The sequence below is a fragment of the Ornithorhynchus anatinus genome, chromosome 2 (genome assembly GCF_004115215.2).
Source record: "Ornithorhynchus anatinus isolate Pmale09 chromosome 2, mOrnAna1.pri.v4, whole genome shotgun sequence".
NCBI lineage: Eukaryota > Metazoa > Chordata > Mammalia > Monotremata > Ornithorhynchidae > Ornithorhynchus > Ornithorhynchus anatinus.
In genome coordinates, this window is record NC_041729.1 from 15,258,382 (window position 1) to 15,272,507 (window position 14,126).

At 46.7% G+C, this 14,126-nt stretch overlaps 1 protein-coding gene across 3 annotated transcripts in view; it reads left to right on the forward strand.

The window, feature by feature from the left end:
- Positions 1 to 1,870: 1,870 nt before the first annotated feature.
- SCARB1 (scavenger receptor class B member 1) overlaps positions 1,871 to 14,126 on the forward strand; it is a 57,369-nt gene continuing 45,113 nt past the window's right edge. For all 3 annotated transcript variants that reach the window (XM_007666922.3, XM_007666923.3, XM_016227298.3), the window contains exon 1: positions 1,871 to 2,129. In XM_007666922.3, the coding sequence (XP_007665112.1) occupies positions 2,004 to 2,129 (126 nt within the window). In that variant the 5' untranslated portion in view covers positions 1,871 to 2,003. The remainder of the gene's footprint in view (positions 2,130 to 14,126) is intronic.

Here is a 14,126-nt window from a genome sequence, read left to right on the forward strand (position 1 = left end):
GACCCCAGCATTTAGAAGAGTACTTGACATATAGTAAGTGCCTGGCTCAGTGGAAGAGCACAGGCATAGGAGTTCTAATCCCAGCTCTGCCACCTGTCAGCTGTGTGACTTTGGGCAAGTCATTTAACTTCTTGGTGCCTCCATTCCCACATCTGTAAAATGGGGATTAAGACTGTGAGCCTCGTGTGGGACAACCTGATTGCCCTGTATCTACCCCAGCACTTAGAACAGTGTTCGGCATATAGTAAGCACCTAACAAAGACCAACATTATTATTATTATTATTCTTTGTGCCTCAGTAACCTCATTTGTAAAATGGGGATGAAGACTGTGAGCCCCACATGGGACAACCTGATTACCTTCAATCTACCACAGCGCTTAGAACAGTGCTAGTTTAGACTGTGAGCCCGTTATTGGGCAGGGATTGTCTCTCTCTGTCGCCGAATTGTACACTCCAAGGGCTTAGTACAGTGCTATGCGCCTAGTAAGCGCTCAATAAATACTATTGAATACTGAATGAATAGTAAGCCCTCAATACATATGATTGAATGAATTAGTATCGTTCTCAGTGTGGCTCAGTGGGAAGAGCCTGGGCTTGGGAGTCAGCGTTCCCAAGGGTTCAAATCCTAGCTCTGCCACTTGTCAGCTGTGTGACCGTGGGCAAGTCACTTGACTTCTCTGGGCCTCAGTGACCTCCTCTGTCAAATGGGATGGAGACTGTGAACCCCACGTGGGACCACCTGATGACCTTCTATCTCCGCTGGCGCTTAGAAGAGGGCTTGGCACCTAGTAAGCGCTTAACAAATACCAGTGTTAGGTCATTTGCTCATTTGTATATATTTTTATTACCCTATTTATTTTGTTAATGAGATGTACATCCCCTTGATTCTATTTATTGAGAAGCAGCATGGCTCAGTGGAAAGAGCCCGGGCTGGGGAGTCAGAGGTCATAGGTTCGAATCCCAGCTCTGCCTCTTGTCAGCTGTGTGACAGTGGGCAAGTCACTTCACTTCTCTGTGTCTCAGTGCCCTCATCTGTAAAATGGGAATGAGACTGTGAGCCTCACGTGGGACAATCTGATTACCCTGTATCTCCCCCAGCGCTTAGAACAGTGCTCTGCAGATAGTAAGCGCTTAACAAATACCAACATTATTATTATTTATTGCTACTGTTTTGTCTGTCTGTCTCCCCCGATTAGACTGTCAGTCCGTCAGTGGGCAGGGATCGTCTCTACCTGTTTCCGAATTGCACATTCCAAGCGCTTAGTACAGTGCTCTGCACGTGGTAAGAGAAGCAGCGTGGCTCAGTGGAAAGAGCCCGGGCTTTGGAGTCCGAGGCCATGGGTTCGAATCCCGGCTCTGCCAGCTGTCAGCTGTGTGACTGTGGGCATGTCACTTCACTTCTCTGTGCCTCAGTTCCCTCATCTGTAAAATGGGGATGAAGACTGTGAGTCCCACGTGGGACAACCTGATTCCCCTGTGTCTGCCCCAGCGCGTAGAACAGTGCTCTGCACATAGTGAGCGCTTAACAAATACCAATATTATTATTATTTATTGCTACTGTTTTGTCTGTCTCCCCCGATTAGACTGTCGGTGGGCAGGGATCGTCTCTACCTGTTACCGAATTGCACAGTCCAAGCGCTTAGTACAGTGCTGGGCACATAGTAAGCGCTGAACAAATCCCAGCGTTAGGATGATGATGATTATGGTACTCGGGGGTCCCGCCCCCTCTGTCCGGGAGCCGCCCCTGGGTCCGCCCCAGGTGGACCCGCCCCTGGGCCCGTTTGACTTCCCAAGGTGGCCGCCCCCGGCCCGCCCCCGGCCCGCCCCGGCCTGGCCCGGCCCACCATGGCGCATAAAACGGCGGCCACGACGGCCCGCCTGCCTTCCCACCGCCGCTACCCCGGGCCGGTCCTTGCAGCCGCTCCCCGGTGCCAGCAGCCCCGGCCCTCTTCCCGGGTGCAGGGGATCCCCCTCCTCTCCTCTCCTTCCCTCCCGGCCCCGCCATGGCCCGCAAATTAGGCGGGTGCAGAGCGCCTGCCGTCGTGGGGCTGCTGGGCCTGGCCTGCACCGTCTTCGGCATCGTTATGGTCTTCGTCGTGCCCATCCTCATCAAACAGCAGATCCACAAGGTAAGCGGGGGTCGGGCTCCCCCCCCCCCCCCACACACACACCTCGGGACCCCCTAAGAAGAGAGGAGCAGCGGGGCTCAGGGGAAAGCCCAACGGCTTGGGGGGCAGAGGTCATGGGTTTATTTAATCCCGGCTCCGCCACTTGTCAGCTGGGTGACTTTGGGCGGGTCACTTCACTTCTCTGGGCCTCAGTGACCTCGTCTGGAAAATGGGGAAGAAGACTGGGAGCCCCACGTGGGACATCCTGCTCACCTTCAGTCTATCATAGTGCCTGGCACGTAGTAAGCGCTTAACACCAACATTATTCTTATTCTCTGTGCCTCACTGACCTCATCTGTAAAATGGGGATGAAGACTGTGAGCCCTACGTGGGACATCCTGCTTCTACTCCGGCACTTAGAATAGTGCTTGGCACACAGTAAGGACTTAACAAAGACCATCATCATGATTATTATTCTCTGTGCCTCGGTGATCTCATCTGGAAAATGGGGATGAAGCCTGTGAGCCCCACGTGGGACAACCTGCTTACCTTCAGTCTACCCCAGTGCTTAGAACAGTGCTTGGCACATAGGAAGCACTTAACAAAGACCAACATTATTATTATTATTCTTCTTCTCTGTGCCTCAGTGACCTCATCTGTAAAATGGGGATGAAGGCTGTGAGCCCCACGTGGGAGAACCTGATTACCTTCAGTCCATCCCAGCGTTCAGAACAGTGATTGGCACACAGTAAGGGCTTAACAAATACCATCATCATCATTATTATTATTACTATTATTAACAACCGAGTGCCGCCGAGCCACGTGACCCCCGGCCCTATTTCCCACCCTTTGCTCTGTTGGAGGCGTCGGGCTTCTTCTTTAAGGCGGAGCTGCTGCTGCTGGACTGCTGTGCTTGACACTGTGCAGCGCGAGTCCGGTCCCGGGCATGAGACTGGCCTCCGCAGCCAGGTGCCACCTCAGGGAATGAGCCGCTCCCCGGCCCCGCAGGGTCCTTAAGTTCGTATAGGGGCCATAAAAGTGAGTGCCCCGGAATCACCCCACCTTGATAGTGCCAGGATAGTGACCGGATGACTGAACTGGACCACGGCCTCAAAGGTCGCAGCGTCAAAGATTGCTCTCCTTGTTACCATTGCTCTTTCACTCTTCCAGGTGCCTTGATGGCATGCTCGGGGCAGTGCCCCTTTCCATTACTTACTGACTCCTCGCTAGAGAATGAGGAACCAGGGAGATGGGAAGAAAGAGGAGGCTGGGGGCATGGGCATGTGTGGATGGGCATGTGTGCCTTCCATTTAGCTACTCCGGTAAACCTGGGCTGTGGTCAGATGATCCCCTAAGAATTAAGCTGGACTCAATGGCCAGATTTCAGCCGGGCCATAGGTTACTGATGTGGAAAAGGAGGGAGGCTCTGTGGGGGAGACTAATTTCCAGCCCATTTCCCTGCCACCCAGATAGGGGTTAAGTGAGTTTGCCCGACTTGTGAATCTGGGAAGTGAGACTTGTTCAGGCAGTTGGCTGTCTAAAATGTTGGCCACCTGCCTGTATTGACCAGGAATCTCAGGGTCCACCCAACTTTGGAGCAAGCCTGATTCAGTGCCAGGCACGGGGTTGCCGCTTGCATCAGTAGAGGCATTTACAAGCCATAACAGTAGCAGCGAACCCTGCTTCCCTGGAATCGGCAGTCTGGTCCAGCCACCGGCTTCTCATTTTTACTTCCCAGAAGAGTGGAGGCACAGTGAGGTTGCCTGCAGAAATGTTGGGGCCACACATCCCCCTCCCCTCATTCTCCCTTGATTCCTTGGTTGTTCAGGCAGCAAGTGGCCGTGTTGCGGGAGGAATCTTTAGAACTTTCCGTAAAAAGCAAGGAATGAAATTATTTTACCTTTAAAACTGTGCTCGTTTTAATTAGTGAAGATTGAGATGGAAAGCCTTTCTTCTAATTCGAGCTGCAGTCGTGACAGGTGAGCTGAAAATAGGTCTGCCAGAAGGCTGAATATGCAAAGCTGAACCCTTGATGTTAGCCCTAAATACTTTCGCTCTTAAAACTGTAGTGAAAGTAATACTTTGGGAACAACAGTTCTAACACTTTGCAACAAGACAGCTTCTAACATAAAGAATGATAAGTACTCAAATTACTCAAGGCAAGGAGGTGATGGAAGTGGGCAACAGGTTTGTTATTGCACACCCTATCAAGAAAGGTGAGGCCTTTTGAGTTAAGCTTTGAAAGAATGAGAAACAAAGAGGGGAAAGAGAAATCGGTGCTAGGCACTGCAAATGTTGAACATGAGATAATCTTTTTGGGTGGTCAGTGGGGCTGGGACCATGAGTCCCACACTGACCTTTTCAGCTCCACGTACACTTGTAGGTGAAATTGGTGGTGATGTCTTTGAAAATGAGGGTTGACTTTGTAATTCACACCCACAGTATTTATTCAGGAAAACCTGCTGCCCCTTACTTAAATATGATAGCATATTTTATTTATGGTATTTAGGTGCTTACTATGCATCAAACACTGTTCTAAGCGGTGGGCTAGATAGAAGTTAATCAGATCACACACAGTCTCTGTCCCACAAGGGTCTAAGTAGTGGGGAAAACAAGTTTTGAATCTCCATTTTTACAGCTGAGAAAACAGACATAGAGAAATATCTTGGCCAGGGTCACATAGCAGGCATGTGGCAGAGCCAGGTTTAGTACCCAGCTCCTTTGACTCCCAGGCCTATGCTCTTTCTACTAGGTCTTGCTGCTTTCCAGTGTTCCCAGCTGAACTAGTTTGTTTTTGTTTTTGAGTTTAGTTTTTTTTTTTTCAGCAAACAGTATATACCTCAAGTCTTATAGATACAGCTTCACCCCATGTTTTGCAAAAACTAAACTGGTAATCGAGAGTGTTGCGGCCAAACCTGCAGTGCTGCAGGCGTAGAAATACAGATATAAGGCTTTCCTTTAATGGTGGTTATGAATGGGCCTGTATTCCTTTAGCTAAAACCAATTTATGTTTTTTTGGGTTTTTTTAAAACCACTTAGTAAATGAAAAGGACAGGTCAACATTCTACAACAACAACGTGTCTTTTTTCCACTTCCCCAACTTCAGTCCCAGTTGGGATGATGGGAACCTAGGTTAAGGTTTATTTGGCTTTTTCCCAAATACCCCAAAGCAGTCAGATCACTGTCCTTCCCACACAGCCACCCTACTCTCGCCCCTTGCGCAAAGGATGCCCTTGGAAGTTGGCGAGTCCTTGGTAGGCGAAAAAAATGAGGATCTGGCCAAGGTTCTTGTGTTGAAAATTTGTAGCTGAGTCAGCTTCCCCAGAAAAAGGTTCCTTGACTTCTTGTGTCAAAATCTCACTCTCCAGTTTTATAATTCAACTGGTCATGAGATTTATCTGCAGTTCTAATGAGTGATTAAAGATAACTAGATTCCACCTTCAATTATTTTGCAGTGACTGTTGAAGAAACTTATGTGAGAACACCAATGATGCATTTGTCGTTGAAGTAGTGGGTCCAACTCTAAAGGGAAAACAATATTTAAAAAAAAAATCTGACAAGATATGACTTCACTTCAGAAATGACAGTGGTTGTGTAATAACACATCCCATCTCCTCAACTGCCTTTGTACTCTTTCTTAGGTTAGCTTGTTAACTTGGCTGGTCCCAGAATACATACATTATCACTTACCATAATTTTAAGAGCCAGCATATGTAGGGGAAACTCCACATCTTATATTTTTTACTCCCAAGTTGACTAATTATGTTCATTTAGCAGCTACTTATTATCCTTGCAAATAGTCTGAGTGATAAGGGAGTGGCTAACAATTTCTGTCAGGTTAGGAGGAAACGCCTGGTCAGTGTCAAGCAAGTGAACACCATTGGACAATATTGATCTTATTAGCCTTTTTTTGCTTTCTCCCAAGGGGAAAAGCACTTTCTCCACTTCAAGTCCTCCAATTGAAATGAATTTGGGGACCATCTGGGTTCCGTATCAGTAGTTCTGCATGAACGATGTGGGCTTAAACTTGAATCCCCCCTCTGAGGGTTGTGATGTCACCTAAGGCCCAAAAAATGAACTTTGAAAAATCTGTCAGAATACTGGTCTAGATTTTCTATTAATTCATACACCTGTTTATTACCTGACATGTTTATTACCCACATTCCCCACAGTGCTTTGGGATATGTCCAAAGTCCTCTTTGCCCAGACTTCCTTCCCTCCCTTCCCACTCCTATGCTTAGCTGATATCTCTAGTTTGAGCGAGGTCAAATGCTATGGGTTCACAATTTCATAACCATTTAGTCCTTATCTGAGTAGGGTGCTCACTTTCCAGACAGCTGTTCAGTTTTCAGCAACCTCTCTACTAGATTTTTGTTTCTCTTTCTTCCTTCCTCTCATGTAAATATTTCCCATTTCTGCTCTTAACTAAAACTAGTAGTCTTGGAATTTTTAGTTCGACCAAAGGAACTTTCAAATATCTGGCAGCGCCCCATTCCTGGACTTTGGTTTTGATTTATAGTGCAATGCAGGGTTATCCTGTCTTTATTGGTGAGGGCAGCTTGACGTCTCCTTTTCCTAGAGAAGAGTGAGTCCCAGAGAACTGTCCCCACAGTTTTTCAACTTCTAACTGTAGAAGCTAAGATTCATGACTCTTGTCAGAAGATACTGCTATATTCCTTGAACCCATTGGTGCCAGATGTCTTTTAAGCCTGTAATGGAAGGGTTGGTAGGTGGCCTGTCTGAGTTTATCCTCCTCTGCCTTCTATTTCTGGCTGGGAGACTGCAGCTCCACCTGCTGTCTTTTTCTTTTTCTTTTTCTTTTTTTTTTTTTCTTTTTGTCTTTCATTCCTTCAATAGCAGTCTTCCCACTTTGCACCTCCACTGTCCCATTTTTTCCCAGATTCTGAAAGCCCCTTCCATCAAGGTGGTTTTCCCTAGCTCAACCTTATATTTCCATTTAGATCTAGGTATGACTCTGAGGTATGACTGTCCTTTGGAAGGCAGTGCTGATGCAGAAAGTGATATGCTTTTTCAACACTCTACCCTGGATCCTAATCTGGTTCCTTCTGACCCTCACAGTCAAGGGAGCATTTCATTACCCCTACCCCTTAGGTTCACAAAATTAGATAATAATAATAATAATGTTGGTATTTGTTAAGCACTTACTATGTGCAGAGCTCTGTTCTAAGCACTGGAGCAGATACAGGGTAATCAGGTTGTCCCATGTAAGGCTCACAGTTAATCCCCGTTTTACAGATGAGGTAACTGAGGCACAGAGAAGTTGTGACTTGCCCACAGTCACACAGCTGACAAGCGGAAGAGCCGGGAGTTGAACCCATGACCTCTGACTCTGAAGCCCAGGCTCTTTCCACTGAGCCACGCTGCTTCCCAAAGATCCCAAAGGTGAGGTTCTTGTCCATCTTAAGGCCTGATTTTCCTAGAAATGATTTATCAGGCCTTGTTGTTAAATTGTCCTAAGGAATATGGGCTGCTGATCAGTCTGCTATTTTCTGATTGAAACTAGTCAGGCTCAGTCAGTTGTGTTTCATGAATGTTTATTGTGTGCAGACTGCCCTGAATGCTTAGAGTACAATATTCATTCATTCCATCATATTTATTGAGCACTGACAATACGCAGGATCCCTAAGCACAAGGAGTTTACAATTAACTGGTCAGGCTCTTGAAATGAGGGCTTAATTTGTCTCTCTTGGCCTATGGCCTGGGCTCCTGTGCTAAAGCTCTGCAGAACTCCATAGCCACCTGTTCTCACTAGGGGTACGAGGGAGCCTTTTGCTCGAAGATGAGGGGAATGGAGCTTCTGTGGTGCAATACGATAATCCCAAGTGAACACCGGCAGCTTGCTGTGAGAGTGGCATGCCATTGGGAAAACAAATTGTATTTTCTTTCTCTTCACTTTCCCACTTCCCCTTTCCCACTTCTTCCTCTCCCGTGACTCTGTTTCCTCCCTATCCCATGACTTTGTAGCCAGGGAGGAGACAGTTTTTAAACACTGGTTTGCTTTTGCTCTTCCTGAATGTAGGCTTATTTTAGTTTCTGGTCCTTCCTTTAGCATTTGTCTTTTTTGGGTGGTTTTCTCGTTAGCCCTTATTTATGCCCCCGCAGATCTTTACATAACACGAAACAATATCCATCGAGAGAGGCCAGCTACACCGTGACCTGTGTAGTTCTTGAGTGGAGGTGGGGAAGGGATTAACCTTTGGGCTTTCTGCCCAGCCAGAAGGAGAGATGGACCCACTTTCTGAGCTATGTAAGTGGTGTCAGGGGGGAGGAGACACCAGCAGGCTCTTTTACCAGAGGCTCCCAACTTCTACTTTCTTAGGTTGTCCATGTTTCATCCACAAAAATCGAAAGCAACAGCAGCTGAGGGGGAAGCATCATGACATATATATCATTGAAAAATTATTTGCCCCTCACTAGAAATAATTTTGTCCTTTTTGTTTTGCAGGGTATTTTTAGCACTTACTGATGAGCTGCACAACACTGCCCCTGAAAGTTACTAATACATAATAATAATATTTAAGCACTTACTCTGTGCTAAGTACTGTTCTAAGCACTGGGGAAGATACAAGTTAATCAGGTTGTACACAGTCCCTTTACCAAATTGGGTTCGCATGCTTAATCCCCATTTTTCACAGATCAGATAACCTCTCTGTGCCTCAGTTAAGTGACTTGCCCACATTGCAGCCTGGGTCATTTTTCTAAAACTTTGTTCTGCATGCCTCAGAAAGCCTTCAGTGGTGATCTCTTCCTCTCTGTATGAAGCAGAGAGCCATTGGCTTTAAGTCATTCTGTGTCTCTCTTCCACCTCAGGTGTATTCTCCTGACCCCAAGTCTATTTTCCACACCCCATTTTACACGTTTCATTTCCCACCTAGTTTTCTACTCTTCCTCCTTTGCTCATGGCTCTTACTCTCTCCCTCTTCAGATCTGCCAGACTGCATTTCTCTGCATCTTCAGAGGCTTCCCCTGAAATGCAACCTTTTCTTAGAGATTTTCCATGTGTAATCTTTCTTCTCCCCAGTTCATGTCCTCTCAGTTATCACCTTAACACTTAGTAGCAGTCACAACCACCCAGTCCTATTGTACATGTTGATAATATATTTTACATTTAAGCACTTATTTGGTCACCTTTCCATTTTTCCACCTACCTGTAAATTTATTTTGAATCCCTGCTTATTAGAGTTAAAGCTTTTTCGAAGGCAGTATTTTGCCTGTCAATCAATTGACTTATTCATTCAGTCATATTTGAACGCTTAATGTGTGCAGAACAGTGTACTGAGCACTTGGGAGAGTACAGTACAACGATAAGCAGACACATTCCCTGCCCACAAGGAGCTTACTGAACACTTACTGTGTGCAGAGTACTGTACTAAGCCCTTGGGATAATACATTATAACAGTTGGTAGACAATTCCCTGTCTACAACGAGCTTACAGTCTGTCACTTCTCCTAGAGCTTTGTAAAATGCTCTTCACATAACTGCCACTCTAAATAGTACTGCTTATTAGCTAAATACTCTGTTTTTGCTGTTTTTTTAACACTTCTGTCTTGCCCCACAGCATGTTTCAGCACTTAAACTTCATTCCCCCATTCCTCTTTTTTTTTTCTTTTAGCCCTGTAGATAACTCCTAGTCCTGATTTTGCATTTCTCCAGGAAATTCATGTTCCAAACAAAAGTTGCATCTTCTTAGCCTGAATTTCCCTGAAAAATGCCTTTTGAAGGATGGGAGTTCCTTAACTGGATTAGAGTTAATGCATGGGTGGATTACGTGGCTGTGCTTGTTGGGCCTGTGGATTACGTGTGGCCTAGTGGATAGAGCATGGGCCTGGAATTCAGAAAGGCATGGTTTTTAGTCCTGGTTCCGTCACTTGATGGCTGTGTGGCCTGAGGCACGTCACTTAATTGGGCAGGAATTGTCTCTGTTGCCGAATTGTGCATTCCAAGCGCTTAGTACAATGCTCTGCACATAGTAAGCACTCAAATACTATTGAATGAATGATTGAACCTAACTTCTCTGTGCCCGTTACCTCATCTGTAAAATGGGAATTAATGCTGTGAGTCCCATGGGAACATGGATTGCGTCCAACCTGATTAGCTTGTATTTACCCTAGCGCTGAGAACAGTGCTTGTCACATAGTGAGCACTTAACAAATGCCATCATCATTATCCTCAGAGCCCCCGAGGCTGGGCTGAACTGAAGCTGAAACTGATTGGGTATCGAGGCAGGTCTCTGACTTGAGTGAATTGGCTGCAGTGTTTTGATGTCTGTCTCTCCCCTTCTAGACTGTGAGCCAGTCGTAGGCAGGGATTGGCTCTATTTGTTGCTGAATTGTATTCATTCAGTTGTATTTGTTGAATGCTTACTGTGTGCAGAACACTGTGCTAAGTGCTTGGAATATACAGTTCGGCGACAGATGGAGACAATCCCTGTCCAGTGATGGGCTCGTAGTCTTCAAAGGGGGAGACAGACAATAAAACAAAACAAATAGTGAGGCATCAATGCCATCAAGATAAATAGAATCATATATATATATACACATCATTAATAAAATAGAGAAATAGTATATACAAATATGCACAAGTGTTTTGGGGAAGGGAGTAGAGCAGAGGGAGGGAATAGGGGGAATGAGGAGGGGCAGAGGGAAAGGGAGGACTCAGTCTGGGAAGGTATCCTGGAGGAGGTTAGCTCTCAGGGCTTTGAAGAGGGGAGGAGAGTGAGTTTGGCAGATGTGAGGAGGGAGGGCATTCCAGGTCAGTGGTGGGACGTGGGCCCGGGGAAAACAGTGGGACAGGTGAAAATGGGGCACCGTGAGGAGGTTAGCGGCAGAGGAGCCGAGTGAACGGGGTGGGCTGTAGGAGGAGAGAAGGGAGGTGAGGTAGGAGGGGGCAAGGTGATGGAGAGCTTTGAAGCCAAGAGTGAGGAGATTTTGCTTCATGCGAAGGTTAATAGGCAACCACTGGAGGTTTTTGAGGAGGGCAGTGATGTGCCCAGAGTGTTTCTGTAGAAAGATGATCTGGGCAGCAGAGTGAAGTTTAGAATGGAGTGGGAAGAGACAGGAGGATGGGAGATCTGAGAGGAGACTGATGCAGTAATCTAGTTGGGATATTATAAGAGCTTGTACCAGCAAGGTAGCAGTTTGGATGGAGAGGAAAAGGTGGATCTTGATGATGATTGAAGGTGAGACCAGCAGGTTTTGGTGATAGATTGGATGTGGGGGATGAATGAGAGAGTAGAGTCAAAGATGACACCAAGGTTGTGGGCTTGTAAGATGGGAAGGATGGTAGTGCAGTCCATAGTGATGGGGAAGTCAGAGGACAGGGTTTGGGAGGGAAGATAAGGAGCTCAGTCTTGGACATGGTAAAGTCCTGTTGATGCCCCTGGATGGGACCAATGAGACCCAGAAGGAGTGGTGGTGGAACTTTTGACAAAATGAACAATCTTCTCCAGCAGTAAAAGGAAGATGGGGATCTTCTCTTTGGAAGAGAGGAACACTCTTAATTATGTCTTCGGGACAGTTTTAGGTGGATGAGTGGACATCCAGGTGGAGATGACCTGAAGGCAGAAGGAGATATGAGAGTGCTTAGTACAGTGCTCTGCACACAGTAAGCCCTCAAATACAATTAAATGAATGAATGGCAAAGGGTATGGAATGTTGGGGAGAATTGCCCAACTGAGAGTGGATCCCAGACTTTGGGGGCTGCACTCTGATGGGCTACTGGGACTCTCAGAAGGCATAGGACAGCTATGCACAATCAGTCAGTGACATTTGAGTGCTGTGTGTGTGCGTGTGTGTGGGCACACGCACATGTGGACACATAAAACACTGGGCTAAAGTTCTTGAGAGGCTACACTACACCTAGTATGCATGGTTCTTGCCCTCTAGAAGCTTACGATTCTGCAGGCGAGGTGATAGTGTCCTCTGGGGAAGTGAGTCCTGGGCCCACTCCTAACTCATCTTTTGGGCTAGGGCACTTTCTCCTTGGGATTAGTCCAGATTAGGACAGAAACAGCTCAGACTTCTGACCTGGGCAGGACTCCCACTTGCCCTTCTGTCAATGGGGAAAGCTTGTCTGGATTTGACAGACTAGAAGACAATTTTTCCTCTCCTCCTCCAGCTCTTTATCCTTCATCCAGGGAAATCGATTTGGCTCATGTGATTGTTTGCTTTGCTCATACAGAAGGCCATGTTCTGTGTAGCTTCGCTATGACACTGGCCTTTTTCTTCAGGCTCAATCTCTTCTTTGTCTCATTTGCTTTTGGTTGAGACTGTTTCAGTCTGTCGTTTTTTCAGAGCTTGGCTTTTAGATCCTGAATTTTTTTTTCTTTCACTCCCACACCTTGTGTACCTCTATTCATGCTTATATTTATCTTAGTGTTTTCCCAGGGAGAAGCAGGGCCCTGAATCCCAGCTCTCTGCAGGAGTCTGGAAACTTTCCTCAACATTTCCAAATAGGGTGGCCTCTGGTAGCACTAAAATAAGGTCGAGATGATGCCTGTGATGTCACATGCATTAAGTTGGGGGTACAGTGTCTTGTCGAATATGCCATCTTGTGTAGTTCAGTTTGCCTTAATCTAGTATGTTTCTTGGGGAGGGAGATTCTCTGATTTTCTACCCCTCCCCCCCCCCGCCCCCCACAGGCACACACAATCTCCTACTTGCTCCTTCCAGTGCTTCTGCGTACTCCACCAGGTTCCTGTCAACACAAGCGTCATCTCCAAGCTGTGGCACTTGGCAGCAATGAGAGCATGGGCACTTAGAGCAAGCATATTGGAGGCATTGGGTGCCATATTGTACCAGAGGACAGCCTCCTGAAATTCAGTCTGTGTATTGTAAAAACCACTTCTCCTCAGGAAGAGGACTATGGAGACAAGAGGAGCAATAGAGGGAGCTGATGAGAATGATAATTATTATTTGGTTTAAGTGCTTACTCTGTGCCAAGCACCGGGGTTAGTTACAAATCACTTGAATTTGAGTGCTTACTGTGTGCAGAGAACTGTACTAAGTGTTGGGGAGAGTACAATATAACAGTTGGCAGACACATTACCTGACCTTAGTCTAGAGGGGGATACAGACATTTAATATAAATAATTTACGGATGTGTCTGTAAGTGTGGGACTGGGACGCAAATCATGATGCAGAAGGGTGTGGGAGAAGAGGAAATGAGGGCTTAGTCAGGAAAGGCCTCTTGGGAGAGAGATGCCTTCAATAGGGCTTTGAAGGTGGGGAGAGTGATTGTCTGTAGGATGTGAAGAGGGAAGGGCGTTACAGGCCAGAGGCAGGACGTGGATGAGAGGTCAGTGGCGAGATAGACGAGGTAGGTACAGTGAGAGGCTGGCATTAGAGGAGCGAAGTGTGCAGGCAGGGTTGTGGTAGGAGAGCAGTGAGGTGAGATAGGAGGGGGCAGAGTGACTGAGTGCTTTAAAGACAAGATAATCAAATCAGATTTATGGTCCCACGTGGGGGCTCAGAGTCTTTGAGGTGGAGAGAAAAGATATTTTTATTCCATTTTGTAGATGAGGAAACTGAGGCCCAGTGACCCAAGCAGGCAAATGGCAGAGCTGTAACTAGAATCCCGTCTCCTAACACCCCTTCTATGCTCTTTCCACAAGTCCCTGCTGCTTCTCTTGTGCTCAGTCTCTCTTGTCCCAGGTCTTCGAGGATGCAGCAGGACTGACCAGGCTGAGGTGACAGGGAATAATCGTGGTTGAGATGTCCATGTGGTCAACCTACAGTATGGAGCTGACAGGAAGTAGAACTGAAGTTGGGGCTACTGCTCCCTTCTGGCCACCGGGATTTCTTCCAGTGACCCAATGGGCTAGACTGGGTAGGCTGTTTCAGATAGGAACTTTGGTCCTTGACTTTGAGAGGTGAGATTCTTAACAGGCCTCACACAGCTAAACCAATTTTATTATGAGCAGAACTGAGCATGTGCCGAGTCACTGTGAAGCTAGCAAATGAGAGACCGAACTTCAATTAATTACAAAACCAAGGTAGA